The sequence below is a fragment of the Megascapheus bottae genome, chromosome 17, assembly GCF_031878675.1.
Source record: "Megascapheus bottae isolate mThoBot1 chromosome 17, mThoBot2.hap1, whole genome shotgun sequence".
Classification (NCBI taxonomy): Eukaryota; Metazoa; Chordata; class Mammalia; order Rodentia; family Geomyidae; genus Megascapheus; species Megascapheus bottae.
In genome coordinates, this window is record NC_143525.1 from 17,559,758 (window position 1) to 17,586,428 (window position 26,671).

General features: G+C 44.4%; 1 protein-coding gene and 1 pseudogene across 2 annotated transcripts; one reads left to right on the forward strand and one right to left on the reverse strand.

The window, feature by feature from the left end:
* Positions 1-235: 235 nt before the first annotated feature.
* Myl4 (myosin light chain 4) lies at positions 236-26,459 on the reverse strand. Of its 2 annotated transcripts, none has more exons than XM_090349999.1 (8): positions 26,353-26,459; positions 12,541-12,705; positions 9,464-9,491; positions 4,957-5,106; positions 2,213-2,386; positions 1,326-1,403; positions 813-857; positions 236-395 (listed from the first exon to the last, which is right to left on the reverse strand). In XM_090349999.1, exons 2-7 carry the CDS (start codon positions 12,661-12,663, stop codon positions 829-831), a joined length of 582 nt encoding a protein of 193 aa, XP_090206125.1. In that variant the 5' UTR covers positions 12,664-12,705; positions 26,353-26,459; the 3' UTR covers positions 236-395; positions 813-828. The 2 variants fall into 2 exon arrangements, with proteins under 2 accessions (XP_090206125.1, XP_090206126.1); XM_090350000.1 differs by having other exon boundaries at positions 12,541-12,694; positions 26,353-26,455.
* On the forward strand, positions 16,748-16,845 carry LOC150051208 (U6atac minor spliceosomal RNA; annotated as a pseudogene).
* Positions 26,460-26,671: the final 212 nt, after the last annotated feature.

Below are 26,671 nucleotides of genomic sequence, written 5' to 3' on the forward strand. Positions count from 1 at the left end.
CTTCCACAACTCTCCCTCATGGGTCTATTTCTAGATCCTTGAGCTTTTGTCCTTGTCCTGCAGCTCCCAAATCTGACTCATTTCTCTGTGAACACACAAGGTCTTAGGTGACATTCACTCTCATATCTCTCTCTCTCTCTCTCTCTCTCTCTCTCTCTCTCTCTCTCTCTCTCTCTCTCTCTCTCTCTCCTCAATTTATTAGGTTTAAAAAAAAAAAACAAACCTCAGAGCCTGGTCAGAATCAAGAACTCAACCTAGCCTTGCTAAAGCTGTTTATTTACAGGGAGGGCTGCGGGATAGGTCCTGGGGCTGTGGTGCAGTGATGAAGTCCAGTCGTCTATTTCATTTGGGCCTCTCAGAACTCACCCAAGATGGCCTATTCCAGGGCCAAGCATCTGAAAGAAAACATTAGATGGAGAGGGCCTGTTACCCCCATACCACACTCCCCATTGCAACCCCATATCACTGTCAGGCCAACACCACACCCAAAAGAGCACAATGAATGGAGGAGAACTGGCATGGGCCACTGGAGAAGGGGTTTTTCTCCCATCCTAGAACCTGTCCAGGGGGCCCAGGCTGCAGAGATTGGGACAGGCAGAGGATGGACAATAAAAGTCAGGATGTGATAAAGAGACAAGGGAGAGTGGTTGGGGGGAAGGAAGGAGATGAGAGTACTAAGAAGCCAGGGGAAATAGTGGGCAGGGCCAGTTCCTCTTATGAGACCTGGAATGGTACAGAAGAGCAACAGGGCATGCGGTGCTATGGCATCTCTAAGTCTCCCCGAGAGAGCAAGAGGGAGAGGAGGGACTCACCCAGGAGGAATCTGCTTCAGCAAGACATGATGTGCTTGATAAAGGCTAGGAAAGAAAGCGAAACATCAGCCACTGGCCATTCCTATTCCTTCCTTCCTTCCCCATCGCTTCAACTGCTTCCCTCTTTCCAACACCCTCTTCTGGGGCTGTAATGAAGGGTTGGTGGGCAAAAGGCAGAAAGAAGAAAAGATCTCAATTCTGCAGTAGACTGTAGCCTACTGCCATCTTCTGTAAAGACTGTACACGATTGAAATGAAGCTACTTTGTCCCTGTGAAGCCCTGTAATCTTGAGAATGAAGTCAGCAGGCCCCACTGCCCAGATGAAAACAGAGTTGACTTGATCCAGGTTACCCAGTACCACAGAACTCATGATCTTCCTGGGATATTTCCATTTACACAAAGATGGGGTCCACCCAGCCTCTGTGAAGTACACATCCTGAAGCTCCCAGACCACCTGCGCCTGTGCCACACCACCCTTCCACACAGGGCTGCCAACCAAGGCAGGACAGATACCTTCATAATTAATGCAGCCATTGGCATCCTCCTGCCCGGACAAGAGCTGTTCCACCTCAGCCTCTGTCATCTTCTCTCCTGGCGTAGAGAATGGGAAGCAATGGGCTCTTAATTACAAATGGCAAAAATCAAGGATCCCCTAGGGCTGGAGATCCAAGATGCCCTGGATCTGGGAAATAGTTCAGGCCAAGTCTCCCTATAGGCTCTGGAAGGTGGGCTCAAGGGAGTTTATACCTCACCCCCTCCCTGAAGCCCCCTCTCCCCCCACCTCTGCCTAGGACCACTGGACCTGTGACAGGTACAAGAAACAGACAAGAAGGAAGGAGGGGTGGCATTTGTCTAAAAAAAAAAATGTACTCTTTTTTTTTTGTCAGTTGTGGGGCTTGAACTCTGGACCTGGGCACTGTCCCTGAGGTCTTCAGCTCAAGGCTACCACTCCACCACTTGAGCTACAGCACTACTTCTGATTATCTGGTGGTGAATTAGAGAAAAGGCTCACAGACTTTAGTTCCCGGGCTGGCTTTGAGCTGTGATCCTCAGATCTCAGCCTCCTGAGTAGCTAGGATTACAGGTGTGAGCCACTGGCATCCATCCAAAAAATGTACTTTTTAGCTGACTTGTGTATAACCCCTCTGTACATCACCTTTAAAAATAATCATTTAAAAAAATGTAAAGAAAAGAAACGGAAGCTCAGGGGCCCTCTCTCAGGCTTCAGAGTAACACCTGCTCTGCCAGCTTCTTGCCTCTTCCAATCAGAGACAGCTGTAACTTCAGAGCCCCAGTAGATAGGCCTTGGATCAGGCATGAAGGCCCAGTGGCTACCTTCCCTGGCCCCTCCCACTCTCCATCCCTCCCACGTAGGCTTCATCTCCACCCTGCTAGCATACCCAGGGTGGCAAGGACATGGCGAAGCTCAGCACCCATGACAGTGCCATTGCTCTCCTTGTCAAAAACACGCAGCCCCTCCACGAAGTCTTCATAAGTGCCCTGCTCCTTGTTGCGGGAGATGTGCTGCAGAATGGGCAGGAACGTCTCGAAGTCCAGCATCTTGGCATTCATCTCTTCAGACAGGTACGAGGACAGAGAAAACCACATGAGCAGACGTTCAGTGAGCAGGGGCCAAGAGGAGTCTTGCAGGTGAGCCACACCCAGTTGTAGCTGCTTCTGGATGGGCCACTCACCCAGTCTCCCTGGAGAGTACAGAGATGCCCACCAGAGCAAGGCAAGTGCTTGGGAGACTGAACTGGGACAGGGGAAACTCCACCCATATAGATTTCTGAGCTTCAGGTGGCCAGCTAGACAAGAGGAGCTGAGGGCATCAGCATGCGGATTTGGGCTCTGGCCTCACATGACATGTTAAAGAGTCACATGGGAAACAATAGAATGAAAAAAAAGTATGTATAACTCTGCACTTCAGTCCCATTGTTAGACTATCCTGCCTGAGTACTTGGAATCAATCTGTTTTCATACATTTGTCATTTACTTGGTAATAGTACACTTTTCCCCACATTGCAGAGTATTAAAAGCTTCAATCTGATAAATATATTTTTTGTTAGTCATGGGACTTGAACTCAGGGCCTGGGTGTTGTCCCTAAGTTCTTTTGCTCAAGGCTACTGTTCTACCACTTGAGCTACAGTGCCACTTCAGGTTTTCTGGTGGTTAATCGGAGAGAAGAGTCTTATGGACTTTTCCTGCTCAGGCTAGCTTTGAACTGTGGTCCTCAGATCTCAGCCTCCTGATTAGCTAGGATTATAGGTATGAACAACCATTGAACACACGTGCCACTACTAGAGTTTGAACTCAGGCATAGGCACTGTTGCTTAGTAGTTTTCTCAAAGCTGGTGTTCTACCATGTCAGCTACAGCTCCACCTTTGGCTTTGTTGCTGGATAATTTCCTGCCCAGGCTGGCTCTTAACCACAATCCTCAGATTGTGCTCAGACTAGTTTTGAACTGTGGTCCTCAGATCTCAGCCTCCTGAGTAGCTAGGGTTATAGGCATAAGCCACCACTGCCTGGTAATAAATAATTTTTAAATACAATAAATCTTAGGCATTTCTTTAGAGTCACCTATGAGCACCCCCTCGTTCCACCCACACCACCCCCCACCCCCCACCCACACCACCTCCCAATAGAAATAGTCCAGGGCATCTTTTGACCTCTTAGAAGTCCTGCTGAAGCTGGGTGTGGTGGCTCACACCTGTAATGCTAGCTACTCAGGAGGCTGAGACTGAGGATCAAGGTTCAAAGCCAGCCGGAGCACAAAAGGACCTGAGAGTCTTATCTCCAATTAACCTCTAGAAAATGAGAAGTGGGGCTTGGCTCAAAGGTAGGGCAGTAGCCTTGAGCTGAAGAGCTCAGGGACAATGCCCAGACCCAGGGAGGGGGAGTGCTGTAGTCTTGAGCTGAAGAGCTGAAGAGCTGAGAGATAGCACCCAGCCCAGAGTTCAAGCCGAAGAAGAAGAAGAAGAAGAAGAAGAAGAGAGGAGGAGGAGGAGGAGGAGGAGGAGGAGGAGGAGGAGGAGGAGGAGGAACTGACCCAAACAAGCTCTAAGTCCTCTGGTCTTTCCCAGGCCTCAATGTTCACCCCACACTAGTACTGCATCTAGAGTGGGAGCGGGTAGTGCTAAGAGAGGCAGAGGGGACCACTCTAAAGCCCCAGGCATCCCCCAGGCAGAGAAACCCATCTTTCCTGGGGCTGCTACCAAGATCTATCCAGTCCCTTCTCATGCCTACACCTCTGAAGAAAAGGCCATGTTAGGGTGGGGGCAGCATCTACCTTCACTATCACACGTGACATTCACAGTCTACAGCATCAGTTTCTGAAAGTTCACTCAGCAAAAGCAATCAAGTTTTGGTGACTGAATGAGGCCTCAGCATACAGAACTAGTTTGGGATCTGCTATCATTTATATTTAAAAACATTATTATTATAAAGTTGGGTGTTGGTGGCTCACACCTGTAATCCTAGTTATTCAGGAGGCTGAGATCTGAGGAACGCAGTTCCAAGTCTGGGAGACTCTGATCTCCAATTAACCACCAGAAAACCAGAAGTGGCACTGTGGCTCAAAGTGGTAGATCATTAACCTTGGGCCAGGAGCTCAGAGACAGCACCCACGCCTGAGTTTAAGCCCTGTGACTGACAGAAAGAATAATTATAAATATAACTATAAGTATAGCAAATTTATACTACATATAAATATTAACTTTTCTGGCTTTGGTGCTGTAACGATTATTGAAACAAATTCTTGACAGTACAACTCATAGTGGTCACAGCATGGGTTCTGTGACCATCCCTGGGCAAGGTAGTTAGCTGTCAGATTCCTACCTAGCCTTCCTGCCCGTGGCCATGACCCTGGCATTATGACTGGGGGTCGGATACCAGGGGAAGCTTTTAAGTAACTGCTGTCTCTTCTGCCCCCAGGAGTGTGGGACTCAATGAGGGGGATAGGACCACGCCTATTCCATTCTTCAATCAACACCTAAGTGCCAGGGCTTCTAGATTCAGTCTTGCAGTAGGACTGGGGTAAGCTAGACCACGGAGGCTAGCCCTGAAGCACAGGGAGAAAAGACAGCAAGGTGGACAGGAAACAAATCAAGAGAGAGGCCCAGGGTGGTGAAGCCCATGCTGACCTTCAGGCTTGGGCTTGCCCAGGACGCGCAGCACCTCGGCGTTGGTGGGGTTCTGTCCCAGGGCCCTCAACACATCCCCACACTGCGCATAAGTGATCTTCATTTCGCCCGCTGGAGTCCGGTCAAACAATGAGAAGGCTTCTTTAAACTCTGTCAAGAAAAGATCCAGCTCCAGTCCCCTGGTCTCAAAGAGAAGGTGTTGACCAGGAGCTGCTTAGCCTCCTTTAGCCTCAGCCAAGGCTGAACAGCAGGTCCTGTGGTGGTTAGAAGATGTCATTGTTTCCCTTTGGCACTGTCCCAGCTGCTCCCACCATCTTCAGACAGCTGAAGGGGCAGGGCAGCCAGGGGTCTCCATGAGCCCTGTTGGTACCGGGCCTGGCCTCTCTTCTCCATCCCTTTTTACACAATTTAGATTTTTCTGCCTCTATCCTCTTTCCCACTGGTCCTTCGCCAGGGTAGGGGAGGTCAGTCCAGACTGACTACCATGGTGGAGAAGTAGAAATAGGATAGGCCCAATGGGTGAGGCTTCCAGGATTCTCAGCTTGGCTCTGCTTGTAGAACAGAAAAGCTAGGCAGGAGCTCACTAAAGAGTTGTCACTCTGTCCCACCCACCCTCACTCTCACTGGAGTGTGGCTGGATGTGATAGGATAATGGAGACACTTTCCAAAGTGATAAGACCTGTTCAAAAGTCAGTGATTATCAGTACACTCTGTTCCAGGCTGACTAGGTGACACACTGCAGTCACAATCAGACCACCCCAGCTCAGCCTCCAACCCACACAGCCTTGGGCAAACGACTGTGGGTCTTCAATTTCTTAGCATTACTCTGCAAGCGTGTGTGTGTGTGTGTGTGTGTGTGTGTGTGCGCGCGCGTGCGCATACTGATCTATTTCCAGCTTTTTGGTGGTTAATTGGAGATAAGAGTCTTACAGTCTTTTTTGTCTGAGCTGGCTCAGAACCCTGCTCCTCAGGAGTCTAGGATTATAGGCATGAGCCACCAGCATCTGATACTCCATTTCTTAGCTTTATGTAGAGGATATAATGCTTTACCTGAGTTGGGTTGCTGGGATTACAAAACCCAGAAAGTATGGTTTCTACCACAAAGAAAAATCAACAAAGCCAGCCACCGGTGGCTCATGGCTGAAATCTGAGCTACTCAGGAGCCTGAAACCTGAGGATCGTGATTCAAGGCCAGCCTAGGCACCAAAGTCCATGAAATACTTATGTCCAGTTAACCATCAGAAAACCAGAAGTGGCACTGTGGCTCTAGTGGTAAAGCACTAGCCTTGAGCCGAAGACCTCAGGGAGAGTACTGGAGCCCAGAGTTTAATCCCATGACAACAACAACAAAAAATTTAAGAAATCAACAAATGGTGGTCACCTCACCTAGTTCCCCAGCCAGCTCAATAAAATCAGGTTCCTTGAAGGTGTCAGAGCAGGTATCCAAGGAGAAAGGCCAAGTTAAGGGGCTCCTGGGTCCTTTGGCAAAAAGCCTTAATCCTTCCTTAATTTGGGTTCAGCCAACTTGGTGGGAATAATTTTCACACAGCAGAGACTGAAGTTACCTTAAGCAGGCCACCAAGAAGTAGTTTCTTAAGCAGACTTGCAATATAAACCAAGGAAGAATGTATAAACTACTTAGGACAGAAGTTGTTTTTAATCCTTTCCAAGTACTTTAGAAATGCTTATTTACTTAGAGGTTGTATATAGATCGTTTGCAAATTATTCCACACATTGGAGTTTCTACTACACTTAATTTCTCACAGCTCTTTCATTAGGCTTTGTATGAACATAAAGATTCTATCACATTACAGAATAATTGGGTTTTGATGCCATTTGTATTGCTTATTAGCTGTCTGACATTGGGAAAGTAAACATTTAAGCTCTAGGAATCCATTTTTTATATAAATGGTACCTCACAGCATTTAAAAGTATTAGCACATAGCCAGTGCTCACCTATTTACAATCATCCAACTGAGTTCTAGCTCAACATTATCACTAAAAGTGTGATCTTGGCCAAGTCATTCATGCACCAACCCAAGTTTCATTTTCTGTCAAAACAGGAGATATGAGGGGGGAAAAAGGAGATAACATCTACTTCAAAGGCTCATGTATGATATTTTTTTAAATGATTAAAACAATTGGCATGGCAACTAACACGAAGTCAGGGCTCAGGAGGTACAAATGTGTTAGTTAAATCTGAACTCAGATTTTTTATCTTCTTACAACTTGTTCAGAAGTGCGAAATCACGCTGCTGGCTGGTACATGTAATCCTAGATACTCAGGAAGCTGAGATCTGAGAACTGTGATTTGATGCTAGTCAGGGCAGCAAAGTCCATGAAACTTTTATCTCCAATTTACCACCAAGAAGCCACAAGTGGCTCAAATGGTAGAATGCCATCCTTGAACAAAAAAAGCCAAGCAAGAGCATGAGGTCCTGAGTTCAAGCCTCAGTATTGGCATAAAAGGAAGAGGAGGAGGAGGAAGAGGAGGAGGAGGAGGAGGAGGAGGAGGAGGAGGAGGAGGAGGAGGAGGAGGAGGAGGGAAGACTAAGAGGAGGAAGAGGAAGAAGAGGTGGAGGAGAAGAAGATGTTAAGTCAGAGTTGGAAAAAAAAAAAAAACCAAAGAGGGGGTGGAATCTCAGTATAAGAAGCCAGGACGATGCTCAGTAGGAGATGGGAATGTGAGGGGAAGGGTTTTAAGAAGAATAACAGTTATGTTTTCATCATTTCCTGGGGACCAGGCCCAGAGCTGGTAATTATGTATAGATTACCTCATTGAACTTTACAAGAGCCTTATGCTTTAGGTATTGTTACATTCATTTACTATAAGCTAGTACAGACGTGACTTCTAAGTATTAAGGAAACAGTAGAGAGAAGGGGAGGGGAGAGAAGTTCTGAATCACCAAAAGGGGGGGGAAAAAGCTTCAAAGTAAGGTGATGAAAGACTGAAACATCGGAATAAACTAGCCCTCTATCCCTGAAAATCTCCAAGGAAAGCAAAGCCCAACCAGTTATCCCAACTGGTTGTAACCATGCTTTCCTTTTGGGAAATGAAAATATTTGCACTTTAGTACATTGTCCAGTCCTCCCCAGTATTGTGGAGTTTGGATGTCTCTGTAGCATATCTTTATTTAAAATGGCACTAAATAAAAGTCAACTTTCAAACTTTCACAGAACCCTTGAAATATCCAGAGATCCTAGAATAAGAGAATCAGAGTTAATTCACTCATCTCAAAAGGCACATGCCAGCTCTTACGCTCAATTTGTGGAACAACAGAAAATTCAGAGGGTCATTTGGCAGTGACAGTTGGAGCTCAAATGCAAGGATTCTCCTTCTTACTGCTGGGAAGTTCACTGGAGAAAAGCAGGTTATGTCCCAAACAGAAACAACCTGAACATGTAGCAGTAGTCCTGACTGCATTTGTGAGGTGTTATGGAATCACTTGGGAAAAAAATATGTTAGCATGCTATGTGAATTATTAAATGACATCCAAATATATGATTACATGTTATGCATGATTAAATTCCAATACATATAGTTCATGAAAGGTAAGTATAACATGGTTTGATTTTTGTAAAGTTTTTACTGTATAGAGAGTTGTAGATCTTTATATACAGGATATATAAAGGTCTATTAACAGTGTTGTCTTTGGGAAAGAAAAACACACTTTTTTAAATTTACTGGTTTTGTTTTCTCATTTTCCTTTTTTGAAAGTGGGTTTCACTATGGCCTAGGAAGGCCTTGAATTCTCAGTCCTCCGTCTCTACCCCCTAAATGCTAGGATTATAAGCATGTATTATTATGACCAGCCTATTATTCATTTTTCTAAAGTATATTTTTATTCTTTCTGTTTTACAGTGTGCATGTTCTAATTTTTACAATAGAATATTTCCAGGCATGGTGTTGCAAACTTGTAATCCCAGCACTCAGGAGACTAGGCCAGGATGATCAAGAGTTTAAGGCCATCCCAGTTACACAGTAACACATAAGTGTGCGTGTGTGTGTGTGTGTGTGTGTGTGTGTGATGTGCATGCATATGTGCGCACACATAAATGTACATGTGTGTTTTAAATGCAAGCATTGAATCAGGACACCCTCCCTGTATTGAAGGGGTTCTTGAGTTTACTTGTTTTGTTTTTCTTTGTTATTGTTTTGAGACAGTCTTCTTATGGACCTAAGGCTGGCCTCCAACTTGCAATTCTCCTATCTTTTAGCCTCATGAGTGCCAGGATTACAGGTATATGTCTCCATATCTGGCTTTGTGCCTCCATTTTATCACTTATAAAATGCTGTACGTGTGATAGCTACTGCTTTTAGGGTTGATGTAAGAATGAAATGTGTTGGTCTATATGAAGTGCTTAGAACTGAGCCTCGTTGCTCACTACAGGCCTGTTATGATGATAATAATTACTATTTCTGTGAGGACAACAACCCCTTCTCCTCTTCTTCTTCCTCCTCCTAAAGGAAAGTAAGGACCATCAAGAGAAGAGGGATTGTACTCACCTTCGATCTGGTCTGCAGTGAAGTCAATCTGTAGGAAGAAAGAAGAGTGAAGGCTGAGACTTGTGAGGCTTACAAAGAGAAGTCTAGCCACAGCCACCCCGACTGAGGAAGGGGGACAGGGACTCCACTTAGTGTAGAACACTAGTCTCCTGAGAAATGGCCATAGCTGGCAGTCTGTAAAATAATACAGCCTCCAAATCTCAATACTGATTGTAAAGAGAAAAAGACATATGCTATATAACTCTAGAACCTCCTAGTCTATTCCTCTGGGTCAAAAGCAGATTGCTCATCCAAGCCAGCCCTAAACTGCTCTCACTTTCACAGTCCTCTAACAAGGTGTGTTCTTCTTCTTCCTTTGGGTGCCATCTCTACCCAAGAGAACTCTCTTTCCTACTTGATGCTGCCTGTCAATCTACTTTCTTCAATGAAGCTCCCCTTCCCACTGTCCCTCCCCACCTCTCCTCCACCACCTGCCCTCTTCCTTCTGCCACCCCATCCCAACCTTTTCCTTCAGTACCTGTCTTCTTAGCTGCTCAGGCCTGTGCATGTACCCTCAAAGCTTTGTGAGTTTTTCCTAGTTCCTCCTTTTCCCTGTATCCAGGCTCCTCAAAGCCAGGGTTCTCTCAGAGTACGTAGGAGGCACTCCAAAAAATATGCTGGCTGAAGCAGTGAATTTTGGTTTTCCTCTCAGAATGCATAATAATTCAATACCAGAGGAGAAGCTCTAAAAGCAATGGTGATGACAAGCACAAGTCGTTATTTGAATCCCGATCTTACTTCTTTGTCCTCTCTCCCCTCACCCTACTCCATAGGGCCCCTCTCCAGCGGGGTTGGTTATACCACAAGGAAGTGGTGGAGCATCTTCTTCAAGGCCATCCTGGTCTTAATTCTGTTGCCTAGGTTGTGTCTGCCAGGAAGGCTCAGGAAAAAAAGCAGTTATGCTGAGAAATGGATTTGCCAAGTTGGGGGTGGCGGGAATGAGGAAGTTAAAGGAACCCCTGAATGGAATATGCCCCACCTTAAGTATCTGAGGAAAAGGTACCGTTTGCCTCAATTTCAGACTTTTTTTTTGTCAGTCCCGGGGCTTGAACTCAGGGCCTGAGTACTGTCCTTGGGCTTTCTCAAGGCTAGAGCTCTACCACTTGAGCCACTGCACCACTTCTGGCTTTATCTCTTTTTATTTTTGCCAGTCCTGGACTTGAGCTCAAGACCTGAGCACTATCCCTGGTTTTTCTCAAGGCTAGAACCCTACCACTTGAGTCACATTACCACTTCTGGCTTTTTCTATGTATGTGCTACCGAGGGTAGCACCTGGGTATTTGTGCACTCTAGGAAAACATTCTACCACTAGGCAAAACTCCCAGCCCTTGCCTCACTTTCAGTGCTCTATGTCCTGGAAGTAAAAACATGTGAGAAATTAGCATAAAAGCAGTCATTGGGTTTAGGTTTACTTACTGTTACTTTTACTTAGGTTTGCTCTCGATTTGAGCGAAGATTCTCAGAATCAATGAAACTGGGTAAGTTGCATTACCAGAGGGAAGCAGTTCCCAATTGGAAGATGAGAACACAGAAAAGAGAGTTCCAAGCAAGGAAACTGGGAAAGGTGCATGAGACAGACCAAAGAAAGAACATGCATCTGATGTCACCAGACAGCTGCTGGTAAGATGCCAAGGACCAGCAAAAAAAAAAAAATTAGAAATAAAGGTGAGGAGAGCTCCTAAGGGGACAGATGAGTCAACTTTTCTTCCATAGAGGGGAGTGGCTTGCCCAGGAATGGGGTGACTACCTCCATCTCCTGGTCAAGCCAGTCCTGCCTAACTCATGTCCCATATGGGGATCACCAGGGTTAAACTCCAGGGTCCTTAGACAATATTATAGGATGTCTGTGTTGTGGTGCTGGGAGATCTTGTGCTTTAGGTCCCCTACCTTTATTCACAGAACCTGGTCCGGTGCTCTGGTTTGGTCCTGATCCCTCCCCACCACGGACCCTGCCCTAAGGCTGAGATCACCAGAGGCCCACCACCCCCAGCCTGTTATTAATAGCTCTTCATACCAGTGGCCACTTGACCTCTCCCACTGTCGTGCCAAGGCTTAAAACTGCCCCCTCTTCAGAGGCCTCTGAGAGGAGCCTCGGAGGACTGACCCCTCCCTGTTCATTCCTTCAGCAGCTGGGCCAGATTGCTGAGAGGCCTGACATGACTGAGTCAGCCAGTGGGGCCCACATTAGTTCCAGGGGCAAGGAGGCTCCAAGGGGAAGGAAACAGGGAAGTGCCAAGAGGAGCTGGGGAGGCTGAGGGAAGCAGACTTGTCTCCAGCCTTTGGTAGGCCAGTTTGCTACAAACCACACTTAGAAATCCAGGCTAAGGCTACAAAAGGAAGGGCCCATCAGGGTAAGGAAAAAAGGGAGATGAATCCCAAGCACCTCTAGCTTTATCTATAGCCTCTCTTCCCCCTCCTTCATGAAGGATCACTTGTGAACAGAACCCTGTCCAGGTCTCCAGCACAGAGGAGGGAGTGTCCTTCCTGGCTGGTCTCCATAAAGACAGTGTACCAACTCCCAGCAAAAAGGCCAATCTCCTGATGACCCTAGTGCCTTAAAAAGATTGCGTAAGTCTGGCACTGGTGGCTCATGCCTGTTAACCCTAACTACTCAGTAGGATGAGATCTGAGGATCATGGTTTGAAGCCAGCTCAGTCAGGAAAAATCCTTGAGATTTGAAAAATGTAACTATGGCTCAAAATGGTAAAACATTCCCCTTGAGTACAAAAAGTTCAGGGACAGTGCCCAAGCCCTGACTTCAAGTCCCAGGACTGGCAAAAAAAAAAACAGAAGGCATGGTTGGCTGATTGGTTACAACTCCCACCATTCCAGACTCTGCTGGGTAAATGTGGGGTGGCCAGGCAGGATCTCTTGCCACACAATGGCAACCTGTTCTTAAGAGAAAAGACCTATGAGCAGGGGTCTGGGCTGTGGACAGCAGGGTCTTCCCTTTTGTCTGGCCTCCACAAAGGAGCTCTCCCAGCTCCGAGGCTGATAGGTCTCTGAATGTCACCCCCCCACCCCCGGGCTTCACTCACCTTTACACTCTTAGGGTCAAAGGCAAGATCCTTGGGGGCCTGGGGAGCGGAGGCTGGAGCAGGGGCCGGGGCTGGTGCTGGCTTGGCCACCTCCTTCTTAGGCTCAGGCTTCTTGGGAGGCATGTTCTCGAGGGCTCTTCAGTGAAGGGGGGACCTAAGAAGAAACTAAGAGATGGGACTCCTGAGTGACACAATGGGAGACTGGGCAAGCTCCCTCTGCTTTTATCTTGGGCAGGAACCCCCACAGAAGAGCTGGGTGAGAGCAAGAACAACTGTTACTGACTATAAAAGGAAGAAAAACACCAGCAGGGTACAGCTGACAACTGGGTATTGTCACCAGGTTTGGGGTCACCAGACCCTTCCCCTCCCCCTTCAACACACACACACACACACACACACACACACACACACACACACACACACACACACACCTCATTCCTCATGGCCTTCCACCTCTAGGACAGGCTGGACCCCTTCCTGCAATCAGTGGAAACTCAAAGAGGCCAGGAAAACAGACCCTCTCAAAAGTGCCAGGGTAGCCAAAGAGATGAGCTGACTTGAGCAGTTGATAACCCTCACACAAAGCCCAGGAGAGGCTGCGGCTTTTTTTAGCCCCTTCTGAGCAGAGGCAGCCCATTGCACATTCCTTTTAAGCTAAGATCCTTTGAGCTGAGAGCCACTCAATTCTCTCAGTATTGCCCTGGGGCAATAACTGGTCCAGCCAACCCTACTGTCCCACACCCTCTCCATCCATAGGCAAAACTCTCTATTTTCCAGAGCAGGCATCTCAGGGATTGCACAGACCTTAAATCTCTGGCCCTCCACTCCCATCACTCATTCAACAAGTACTGATTACTGAACATGGACCCGGAGGGATTTAGATAAGAAGTGGAGGTGTGGCAGAAATCCAAGCATTTGTACTCTACCTCTAACACATTCTGTACCTCCCAGTCAATGTACACATGTGTGCAGCACTAACTATGTACCTGACACTGTTTGGCATTTTCATATAAAAAATCTCATTAAATCTTCATAATCCTACAAGGCAGATAGTATTTTATTATCCCTGTTTAACACACAAGAAGGTCGAGGTTGAATAAACTTGGTTGAATAACTTGGCCAAGGTCAGGGATTAGTACACTAGAGTGTCTGATTCTAAAGTGTGTAATTGATGAATTTATTTTATAGTTCCATTTGTGGGGAAGAAAGGCAGACATGCATTTATTGGAAAGGACAAGGTGGGGCCAATGAGTGGGGCTCCATGCCTGTAACCTCAGCACACAAGACACAGGCAGAAGGATTGAAGGTCAGCCTATGCTACATAGTAAATCCCAGGCTAGCCTGAACTATATAGTGAGATCCTATCTCAAAAAGTAACAAAGAAGCTAGATGCAGTAGCTCACACCTGTAATCCTAACTACTCAGGAGGCTGAGATCTGAGGATCTCAGTTCAAAGCCAGCCCAGGCACTAAAGTCCATGAGACTTTTATCTCCAATTAACCACAAGAAAACCAGAAGTGGTGCTGTGGCTCCAAGAGTAGGGAGGGAGCCTTGGGCTGAAGAGCTTAGGAACAGCGCCCAGGCTCAGAGTTCAAGCCCCACCACGACCCACACATACACAAAAAAAAGTAAAAAAGAAAGGTCAGGAGAGTGGACACAGTCAACTGTCAACAGAAGATAGCACTGGGAACCTAAGGAATTAGACCAGGAAGACAACCCTTTTCAGCTTTTCACTTTTTTTTCAGTTCCTCTTTTAATGGAAATGTTTATAACGAGCATATGTTATTTGGGGGGGAGGGAACTTTGAAAGTTCAACAAAATATTCAAAACTCCACACCCAGATCTGCTTTGAGCTGAATCTTCAGACTTCATAGCTTAGAGGGAAAAGGCTGAGAAACAATAGGGAAGCTCCTTTGCCTGTCTGTTTTCCTGGCCTAGAATGCAAGATCACTAGCCAGGTGTGGATCTGCATGCCTAGAAACCCAGTGCTTGAGAGGCTGAAGCAACAAGATGGTTGAGTTCCAGCCTGGGCTCTATAATGGACACCTAGTGTAAAATTAAAAAATTAATTAATGAAAAAAAGAAAGAAAAGAATGCAGAGTACACAGTCACTACTAGCTCCTAAGCCTACAATTCCTACAATTTAGGGTCCCCTAAATCTGTCTATTCTCCAGCACTGTATGTGCAGGCTCCCTGTCAGAAGTTATTACTATCAGAGCCCAAACGGCTCACTTTACAGGTGTGTAACCCAAGAGCCAGGGAGCTTTTTGGGGACTGTCTGAAGATACTCAGCTCTGTTCAGGCAGTGCTGGGATGGCTAATTTTGCCTCCCAGTGTGCCCTTTTTATGGACTACTTTTTTTTTGTCAGCTGTGGGGCTTCAACTCCAACCCTGAGCTCTTCAGCTCAAGGCTATCACTCTACCTCTTGAGCCATGGTGCCACCTCAGGTTTTCTAGTGGTTAATTGGAAAAAAGAGTCTCACGGACTTTCATGCCCAGGCTGACTTTGAACTGGGATCCTCAGATCTCATTCTCCTGAGTAGCTAGGATTACAGGCGTGAATCTCCAGCGTCTGGCTTCATGGCCTACTTTTGTCTCCATTGCTAGTTGGCAGAAAGCCTTAAAAGGAAAGAGGACTAGAATTTGCCCAAGAGGATGCAGGAGCAAGACTAGGGATGATAGTCCCTTCCCTCTTTTCACTTCACCTCTCCCTATGTACCTCTGCTTTTGAGATCAACTCACTGACCTTTTTCTCCCATAGGGGTTATGAAGTGAGGTTGTTAGTGATGAAGAGGCAGAAGTGGGGGAAAACTCAGCTCAGCTCCCCTCTCCCCCACCACTGTCTCCCCTGCACTGGGTTTATAGTTAGAAACACAAATGGATTTCTGTGGAAAGACTGTTTAAAACAAAGAAAGAAGGAAAGGAAGGAAGGAAGGAAAGGAAAGGAAGGAAAGGGAGGAAGGGAAGGCGGGAGGGAGGAAGACACTAGTCCTGATTCACCAACCATTTTCCTTTTCCATTTCTGGGCTTAGGCTTATATCTAAAATGAGAGCTAAGCGGGAGCTTTCAAAAATGTCCAACAATACCCTGTCTCTACTTTATTCGAAGAACAAAGATTCTAGCCAGGCACTGGTGACTCACACTTGTAATTCCAGCTACTCAGGAGGATGAGATCTGAGGATCGTGGTTCAAAATCAGCCTGGATGGGAAAGTCTGTGAGACTCTTATCTCCAAATAGTCACCAAAAAAACAGAAGTGGTGCTGTGGTTCAAAGTGGTAGAGCACTAGCCTTGAGCAAAAGGAGCTTAGGGACAGTGCGCAGGCCATGAGTTCAAACACCAGACCAAAAAAATTAAAGAGCCTAGATACTGGCCTTGGTTGCTGAGACTAATTAAAGCCCAGTAACCAGAGTTAGATGTTCTGCCTTTGTAGGCTCTGCATCTAAGAAAGCAAACAGGCGACACTGTACTCATTACCTGACTTGTGTAACTGTAATCCTTCTGTACATCACCTTTACAATAACCATTTTTTTTTTTGCCAGTCCTGGGCTTGAGCTCAGGGCTTGAGCACTGTCCTTGGACTTTCTCAAGGCTAGAGCTCTACCACTTGAGCCTCAACACCACTTTCGGCTTTTTCTATATATGTGGTACCAAGGAATTGAACCCAGGTCTTTGTGAATGCTAGGCAAGCACTCTAACCACTAGGCCAAATTCCAGGCCCCAGACAATAACCATTTTTTAAGTAAAATGCTTGCCTTCAAGAATGAGACAAACCAAAGATCGGATAGCTGCCTAGAGATTTCTCTAGTACGATTCAAAACTTCCATTGCAAATTTGTTTACATATAGCAACTCTCAATCATAACTGTCCTAGAGAGGAATTCTATTACAATTCTGAAAAAAACATACATACACATATACATACATTTTAATCCTTCCTTTTGTGTTGAAACATCCCTTTACCTGAAAGTCTGTGCTCTTCATTCTTTGGTTGGCCAAAACACCCTCTAAAACCTTTTTTTCACATTTTCTCCCGCTTTGTATTCAAGAGTAAATCAGTTCCCTTTTCTGGCCTGATTGTTGCAGGTTTCTTTTTTCCAGGTTTCTAGATAGAGTTGTATGTCTGTCATTTTTAAATGATTTCTGATCAAATAGATACTTAAATGTTAATGCTTTGAGATGAAACGTGTTATTATAAAGAGGTATGCTCTGTTGTATCAAAGGAGAGAAGATCCTTGATTTGGTTGGAAGAAGCTCTCAGGTCTGACAACAGGCATTTAGCTATGGTATATTGTGAACTATTTTGTGACCATGAAATGTCAGTGAATCCCCTCTCTCTACACATACTTTATGCTAATATGCATATGCTAATTTACATACATATATATTTGTGTATGTGAGTGTGTGTATATATGTATATATACGTATATATATATATATATATATTCCATTTAGAGTACCTCTCACTGAGGTTCACCCCTAGCATGAATTAGCAATCCAAGAAAAGGAAGCAGAGAATACCAAGTGTGAAGAGATGGTGTAGCCTTAGCTGCCATGGATACCAGCAGCTACCACAGGCAGCCACCATGGATAAGAGCAGTCTAACTGACGCCTCTGGGAAGCATCTAGAGTCACCTGAGCCAGAATCATTTCAGCTACCCAAACGCTCCCACTGGAAGGACTTCAAATGCAGTGGGTTAAAATGCAGGATAGAATTTCACACCAACCAATTAATGTCAGATGCCAAGCTCCAGACAAGTGCACAGAGGAGAAGGGACATCAGTCTTCACTTGTGCTGGGCTCACCAACACTCCTCCCCATTCCCCCCTCCTCTTCCATCTTCTGCCTGAGATCAAATGCTGCTGACAGCAGGCCTGGATCTTCTTGCCATTGATGCCTACCCTCCCTCCTCTCGTCTCAGTAATGTCTCCTAAGGCTGGGACAATGCTGTATTCAGTGATACATTAAGCCATCCCCTAAAAGATCTTGTAGCAGAAGTTATGAGAGCCCACTCAACACCCAGACTACCTGAAGTTCTGTTTCAGTTCCAGCTAGTTGATTTATGCCTCTGTTTTCTCATCCATAAAATGGGATTGCTAATGTAACTGTAAAAGATGATTGAATGATAACTGTCCTGTTTAGAGGAGTGTCTCAAAATCATTAAGTTTGGATCCTGATTGAACTAATGTTCTGCCATAGAACAGTCCAGGCATAAAGCCGAGATCCTATTTGAAAAGTAATTAAGCAAAACATACTGGGATGTGGTTCAAATAATAGCAAGTTCGAAACTGAGTTCAAACACCAGTAAAAAAGATATCTTACTTTATTTTTCTTTTTTCATTTATTTTTGTATTTTTAGGCAGAATCTTACTAGGTAGGTCAGGATGCCCTCAAATTCACAATCTTCTAGCCTGTGCCTTTGTCTGTATTAATAAATATAGTGGAGATAAATATGGTGGAAGTAGTTTATTTGCATATATAAAAATAGAATGGTAAAAGTTGTTGAAACTGTTTTGGTTTTTTTGGTCAGTCCTGAGGCTTGAACTCAGGGCTGAGCACTGTCCTTGGGCTTTCTCAAGGCTAGAGCTTTACCAGTTGAGCCACAGCACCACTTCTGACTTTTTCTATGCATGTGGTACCAAGGAGTCGAACCCTGGTCTTTGTGCATGCTAGGCAAGCACTCTACCACTACACCAAAATCCCAGCCCCTGAAATTGCTTTAAGAGGAGAAAAGCAGAAAAAGGAGAGTCGCAGAAGAGGTGAGGATAATCAGGATAATTGCTTGCATATGTGGAAATGTCACCATGAATCTCCCCTTTGGAAAATTAATTACGTTAATAAAACAATTGTAAAAGATATAGTCATTGTCAGTTCATAAAACACTCCTTTGAATTTCAAGTTAATAATACTGAGATTTAGTAAGTTTACTTAATAATTAATAAAGATAATTTCAGGTTAATAATAATCTGATTAGTGAATTTACTAACTTGGACAGATATAGTTTTGAAAGCAATATACTTCAAAGTCAATTTTTTCTAAAATAAATGAAGCAGGGTTGTCTATTTGTTTACAAATAGGAAGGGAAAATAATTCTTGGTACTTCGTTCCATTACTGGAATGCTTTGAAGTATGCTTGAAATAAATTAGGTATAAATCTACTTTTTCAAATGTGAACTTTTCAAAATCTAAATCTGTGTATAAGATTCCTGTTTATATATGGGAAGGAAAGAAGGAAGGAACGAAGGAAGAAAGGAACGAAGGAAGGAAAGCAGGGAAGGAAGGGGGCTCAGTGGTCTTTAAGGCCCAGAATTGCAAAAGTAAAGGCACAATGGAAGAGGAAAGGTACCAAAAGTTCAAGGACCATGATAGCACTGGCTGTCAGTGCTTTCAATAATTCCCTCAAACTTTACTTCCTAGGCTGCTGTGGCACAGATGGAGAAGGGGATCTATGTTGGTCTCTTCAACACTGCTTATGTAGTTGGAAGCTCCTTTCTGTGCTAAAGTCAAGGCAGTGCTGTCTCATGCTATATCTGTGAGCTATGTTTTGTGATGAAGACTCCAGGAGGCTGACAACAGGTGTGTTAAAGGAAGATACAGAATCTAAAGCAAAGGGAAGAGGGCAAACAGCTAGTGTTTAGCAGAGGCAAGTCAGAATCTTCACCAGTCAGACAAATTGTATTCTGGCACAAATACTACTAGCTGAAAGGAACTACAGTTTCCCAGAGAGGAGGGGATGACGTACCCCAAGTCCACTGTGGATTGTAGCAAACAAGAGTCTAGAACCCAGGATACTACCTAAGGCAAAAGAGTGAATTAAAGGCTGATAGGGATTCGGGGGGGGGGGGGGGGGAGGGAACCTGGCTCCACAGGGCAAAGAAAACAAGGAGCCATCAATGAAATAGATAGTTCTGCGTGCTCTCAATGAGATAAGAGACATAAACCTTTAGCAAGCACTTTTTCTCAGAGTTTTGAGAATAATTTTAATGCTTTTCTTGGTTTCCCTCTGCCAACTTCCTCTTTGGCTTCTGAACTTTGTATTCCTTCCTAGCACATCACTAGCGACTGTCCTAGTGATCTTTCTCTGGGTCTTCTTGGTGGCACTTAAAACTTCCAAGTTTTGCCAGTGACTTTCCTCTCCTTATTATAGATTACAATCTTATTAAGCAGATACAGTGGGCATGTACTTTTACTAAGATTCATAAGAGGCCATCCCTGGCCATTTGGTGTGGAGGATAAGAGGCATAAGTTTTAATATCATGATCAATACATTCACAAAAGATTTCAGAGGCCAGGTGTGGTGGCCCACGCCTGTCATCCTAGCTACTCAGGCTGAGTTCTGAGGATTGCAGTTCAAATCCAGCCCAGGCACTAAAGACCATGAGACTCTTACCTCCAATTGCCACTGTGGCTCCAGAGGCAGGGCGGTACCCTGGAGTTGAAGAGCTCAGGGACAATACCCAGGCCCAGAGTTCAAGCTCCACAACCAACCAACAAAGAAGTATTGTATAGAGGAGCCAGGAGTGTAGCCTAGTGGTAGAGTGCTTGCCTAGCATGCATAAAGCCCTGGGTTCAATTTCTCAGTACCACATTCACAGGAAAAGCTGGAAGTGGCACTGTGGTTCAAATGGCAGAGAGTTAGCCTTGAGCAAAACATGTCCAAGGACAGTCTCACACTTGTAAATCCTATACTCAAGAAACTGACATTTGAGGATTTCAGTTCAAAGTCAGCCTGAGCAGGAAAGATCATGAGACTCTTCTCTCCAGTTAACCACCAGAAAATCAGAAGTGAAACTGGCTCAATATGGCAGAGTGCTAGCCTTGAGCAAAATTGCTCAGGGACAGTACCCAGGCACTGAGTTCAAGCCCCATGAATACCAACACCAACAACAAAAGTTCATGAGACACTTGTCTCCAATTAATCAGCAAAAAACCAGAAGTCGTAGGGTTCCAGCTCTATCAAAGGGGCATGAGGCCTTGTGTTCAAGCCCCAGTAGCAGCACACAATAAATATATAAACAAACAAACAAACCTGGATCATCCTGTAGTTCCAATCTATAAGGTAACTATGATATGCACTCAAGACAAGAATAAAACCAATTGTGCTTAATCCATTGCTGCGTAATCTATCTAGCAATATGAAAGGCTGGCTAGAACCTAGCAAGAAAATGAAGGAATAAAAAAACCATTATTTGACGGGACATTCTCTCTCAATACTACAGACTTATTTTTAACTAGCAACCAGATATATATGTCTTTTCTTAGGAACAAACAATAACTAGTAAGATCAGTGTACTCTTTTGCCATAAATCCAGTCTTCTGGTTAGATTCTGAAAGTCTTGGGAGAAGGAATCAGATAAAAATATTTTTCACTTTAATAACTTGGACCTGTTTTAATTTCCCATTATTTTTCAGAGTGAACTATCTAGGATCTTAAAACAAATGCACACTTGGAACTGCTCATACTCCGTAGCAACCTCTACAGCATTCCCAGCCCCTGGGCTTTCTCTCCTCCAATTCACATAATCCTCAGCTGTTAGCATAATCTTTCTCAAATTCCCTCCTCATGAGGTCACTCTCCAGCTCCGTCTCCACCAGCAGCAGCTCTCCAGGTCTCTTTTATTAACTCTGAAGTCATCAGCCTGCAACTCAGAACTTTTTCTCTCCTGTCCCCAACACTACCATCACAAGCAGCTTCACGGAGCCTCCACTTTCAGGAAGGCTGATTTGCTTACTCACGCTGCCCTGCCACCTAATCTCTCTTCTTATGTATCTGAACATGCTGAATTTTAGGCCAGTTAATAGATTCTCCCCAGTCAATATAATTTTATATTAGCTAATACCTCAGAGAGCATATTACCTCAGCAGTATATTATTTTTAAATTATTGTTTAATAAACCTTTTATGAAAATTTGCAGTCACTGATAAAGTCACTGTAGAATCTATATCCTGCTTTTTGCCAGTACCAACATAGGCCTTTGCAGACACCTCATTTTTCTAATTCTGTTAACATCCTTTCACTATTTTCTTGAGGTCTTTTGCTTCTCATGCACTTCATGTCTTGCAAGTCTATGTTTGGGTTTGTTTTTCTTTGCATAATCCAAGAAATTGCAAATCATGCCAGAACCAGTTGTCTTGCCTCTATCAAAAGGGATTGTGATGGGCTGGGAGTTTGGCCTAGTGGTTAAAGTGATTGCCTAGCATGAGCGAAGACCCGGGTTCGATTCCTTGGTACCACATATATACAAAAAAGCTGGAAGTGGTGCTGAGGCTCAAGTGGTAGAGCTCTATCCTTGAGAAAGGCCAAGGACAGTGCTCAGGCCCTGAGCTCAAGCCCAGGACTGGCAAAAAAAAAAAAAAGGGATTGTGAGTCTAGATATAAAGACGACATCAGAAGCTTGGTGATGGTCTCCCACACCTGTAATTCAATGCTACTCAGGAGGCTGAGATCTAAGGATGTGGTTCAAAGCCAGCCTGGACCAGAAAGTCTTTGAGACTCTTATCTCCAATTAAAGGCCAAAAAACCAACAGTGAAAAACTGTGGTTCAAGTCCTAGAATGTTAGTCTTGAGTAAAAATGTTGGACAGTCCTCATGATCAAAAAAAGACATCTGATGTGATCTACATTTTGGCTTAAAATTTCCCAAAATTTCTGTTCTAGTTTCTTCCCTGGTAAATAATATTGATACTCATTTCTTTCCTCTGAAGTAGATTAGTCAGGTCTGATCTCCCTGATCCCTGCAGTTGTGTGGCTCAAGGTGGCTGCTGGGGAAAGCTGCTGACTTTTAGGTCCCTTAAGGACTCTTGTGATAGATTAACATTATCTCTGGATCCAAAGAGGAGTCAGAACAGAATCAAATACCTGCATGTGGTAGTGCGGGCCTGTAATTCCAGCACTCAGAAGGCTGAGACAGGAGAATCTAGAATTGCAAGTCAGCCTGGGCAACACAGCAAATACATAAAACACAAGACAACAACACAGAGCATCAAGTTTGGATCAGTGAGCGATGAAATTAAGTAGTCAAGTTATTAAATCATTGGATATTCCAAAAATATCTATGTATTTATAATATTTTACCCTATGCAAGATGATGAGCTAAGGTCTCTCCCCTCATGGAGTTTACATAAAATTAAAGTTATCATACATTTTTATGCCTTGAGGAGTCAATAGGTAAGGTAAAACTATTCTGAGAGCATGGTACTGAGGCTGAGGAATGAAGAATGAATAAATATAGCTGATAAAAGAATAAGAGGAGGGGCCGGGAGTTTGGCCTAGTGGTTCAAGTGCTTGCCTAGCATGCACAAAGACCTGGGTTCAATTCCTCGGTACCACATACATACAAAAAAAAAAAGCCGGAAGTGGTGCTGAGGCTCAAGTGGTAGAGCTCTAGCCTTGAGAAAGTCCAAGGACAGTGCTCAGGCCTTGAGCTCAAGCCCAGGACTGGCAAAAAAAAAAAAAAAAAAAGAATAAGAGGAAGCCAAACTCTGGTAATTCAGCCCTGTAATCCTAGCTATTCAGGAGGCTTGAGATTTGAGGATCATGGTTCAAAGTCAGCTCAAGCAGCAGTGTCCAGGAGGAGACTCTTATTTCAAATTAACTACCCAAAATCTGGAAGTAAAGCTGTGGCTCAGGTGGTGGAACATTAATACTGACCAAAAAAACTCAGGGGTCGGGGAGTGTGAGCTGAGAATGTGGCTTAGTGGTAGAGTGCTTGCCTAGCATGCATGAAGCCCTGGGTTCAATTCCTCAGTACCAAATACACAGAAAAAGGAAGTAGTGATGCTGTGGCTCAAATGTTAGAGTGCTAGCCTTGAGCAAAAGAAACTCTGTTTATGTGGAGGAAGAGGAGGAGGAGGAGGAGGAGGAGGAAGGGGAGGAGGAGGAAGGGGAGGAGGAGGTGGAATCATCTCCTGGAAAACCAGGTAAACTGTGTCCTCAAGGATGCCAAAGGAAGAGGATGAACTTTGGAGAGAGAAGAAGCATGGTGGGCTGGGAAAAGCTTCCAGGACAGGTAAGATAAACAGGATATAAGACCATCTGCAAGTGGAACAAAATAATGTAAACAAGGAATAAAGGCAGAAAAACAATTTACTTACATTGCCAATAATACTATGTCTAGCTTTTGAACAGTGCTAGCTTTCAAATCTGACTGAATATAGAACAGATCAGGAAGCAGTCTAAGGAAAAGAAACAATCTGCCTTTCTTGGAGTGTTTATTGTAACCAAACTCACCAGTTAAATGTATTGTCTAATAGATGACAGCAAGAATGCCAAGTGGTTTCTGGATGGTTACTCTAAGTAGGTCAACCAGGGCTAAAGAAGGAAGTAAACTACCCTAAAAGGTGTCATCAGAATACACCAATATGGCTGTGATATGGACAAGTAGAAAGCCACATTAGTAGATATGTATTAGTCTAGTGAACAACAATCAGAAGGAGATATTATTTCTAAGGGGGAATCAGACTTCAGGCAAATTAAATTCTAAGTTTATATGCCAGAGTATAAAACATCATAGATTCTTTAAATATTGATTGTACATACACATTGTCATGCAAAGTAACATCTTTATGTATTCTCTGTGGTAAAGGCATATATTTAGATTTATACAAAGGCATTGTACACAAATGGAAGTATATTCTAAAAACAAACAAACAAAAAGGACTATAAAATGGCCACAAAGTTAGCATAAGAGCATTACATGGATACTGAATAATACTACCACTTTCGTCTATTTTAATAAAAAATTGTTTAAAAAGGAAAAGAGGGGGCTGGGAGTTTGGCCTAGTGGTAGAGTGCTTGCCAGGCATGCATGAAGACCCAGGTTTGATTCCTCGGTACCACATATGCAGCAAAAAGGCGGAAGTGGTGATGTGGCTCAAGTGGTAGAACCCTAGCCTTGAGAAAATCCAGGGACAGTGCTCAGGCCCTGAGCCCAAGCCCAGGACTGGCAAAAAAAAAAAGAGAGAAAACCTTGCTAAATGCAGCCAAGATACTTCCACTGCAAGAGACTGATTTTTCAAGTTATATATCAAAATGGCAGGAATATTCAATTCTTGGTGCCATGTTCCTCAGAACAGGCTAAAAGCAGTGGTGAGGCATAATGAAAGCAGTGCATATCGTTCATCCAAGTGGACTGTCCTGAACAGAGCAGCTATAACCAAAAGGAAAACTGAAGTAGAGAACAAAATCCACCCGAGTTCACATCCACCTTTGTTTCAAATGGTCTAGAGATACCTGATGTCTCAAGTACACCATGTCAGATTAGAAAAAAAAAAAAAGAAAAGGAAAATAGAAAAAAGAAAGAAAGAAAACATCTAGGCCTATATATAAAGTATCCTTTACTAAGAAGATAGAATCTGGCAAAAGATTCATTTCAATAAATAAAACTGGCTGGATACCTCTTCCAGCTCCTCCAGGTTATGGAAAAATGGTATCAGTACTTTGCAAATTTAGTATAAACCATGAATAGGATAATTTGTCCAGGTAATGGTGAGACCGAAATATGTTATGTAGAAAAAAAATGTGCTCTTTGTCCCATAAAGTGGGAATTGGAGGGAAAGCTTCTCTTCAGAATCACAAACACTGTCAACAGGAAGAAAGGCCCTCAGTGTCCCCTAGAAAGAAATGTCTGCAGGCAAAGTCTACTCTAGAGAGCCAGAAGTGGAAAGACCAGGCAAAGTTCTCCCTCAAGGACCAGCATACTGACTTTCTTTTTTGGGGGCTTGAGCTCAGGGCCTGAGCACTGTCCTTGGACTTTCTCAAGGCTAGAACTCTACCACTTGAGCCTCAGCACCACTTCCGACTTTTTTCTATGTATGTGGTACCGAGGAATCGAACCCGGGTCTTCATGCATGCTAGGCAAGCACTTTAACCACTAGGCCAAACTCCCGGCCCCAGCATACTGACTTTCTGCCTGAGGCCTGAGTTGCAAGAATCAAGAAGTCGACTTCAACCCTTGCTCAAAGTGTAGCTGAATTTTTTTCCCCTATCATGTCACTGCATAGATGGTCACTGTTGTAAACCACGTCAAGGACCTTGAGGTCGACAGAGAAGAGCATTGGACGAGGGTTTCAGCATGTGAATTCTCACTCAGACCCATTGTGGTAAGCCCTAATTCATGACAGAGTTCCCAACACTTATCCAAATGCAGAGAATTTTAAGGTTTCAACAGGTCCACAAACTTAAATAATAAAGAAAACTTGTTCAAAAAAAAAAATGAGAGGCTCAAGCAACGCTCACAGCAATCTTCCCAGGAATATACTGTAGGTAACTCTACCAGATCTTCTTTTTGCCTTCACTTTTCTTCTGGTTCTACTCATCTTTCCAACTGCAGTTTTAAATCTATTTTTATTTATTTTTTTGCCAGTCCTGGGCTTGAGCTCAGGGCCTGAGCACTGTCCTTGGACTTTCTCAAGGCTAGAGCTCTACCACATGAGCCTCAGCACCACCCCCAGCTTTTTTCTATGTATGTGGTACCGAGGAATCGAACCCGGGTCTTCATGCATGCTAGGCAAGCACTCTACCACTAGACCAAACTCCCGGCCCCTTAAATCTTTATTTTTATTTCGCCTTAATCCCAATGATCTTCCCATGTCACATGACGTAGTATTTTGTTGTTGTTGTTACATTGCTTTCCCTTTAAAGGTACTTGAGGACCGGCTTTCCTACATGTTTGCAGAACTGGCAATCCTTCCAAACGAATTTCCCCTGCTTTTCCTTAGTCCTGAGAAGGAACTTTTGGAATTGATAAAAATCTAAACACAAAGGATAAATTCTTTTTAATTAAAGTCAGCCCCACAACTTTATAAAATTTTTACCGTTTGCTCAATCTACCACGCATCAATTTATCCAGATAGGCGGAGCGGCGGTTATGCCACGTAACGCTCCCGCCCACTCTGCCGCACCACGCCCAGCGTGCTGGTTGGCGATTGGGCGTGGCCCAATAGTTAGCGTGGCCGATTGGGCGTGGCGTGCATGGATGGAGGCGTGCCTGAGAAGAGCAACGTCCTGATTGGTCCAAACCCGGTAGTTTCCGGTAATTCTCGATAATTTCCGGCAAAGGGCTCCTCCTCCGCCGACTCCCTTCGGGTATTTCCGCTGTCCTTCGGGCCTTTCCGCGTAGCTGTCCCTCGGAAC

Excerpts from the sequence above, each read along its gene's own strand:
- Myl4 (XM_090349999.1), bottom strand. The coding sequence starts at position 12,663 with ATGCCTCCCAAGAAGCCTGAGCCTAAGAAGGAGGTGGCCAAGCCAGCA. Across the intron at positions 9,492-12,540 it reads TTGACCCTAAGAGTGTAAAG|ATTGACTTCACTGCAGACCA; the intron begins GTGAGTGAAGCC and ends TTCTTCCTACAG. Across the intron at positions 5,107-9,463 it reads CACTGCAGACCAGATCGAAG|AGTTTAAAGAAGCCTTCTCA; the intron begins GTGAGTACAATC and ends TTTTCTTGACAG.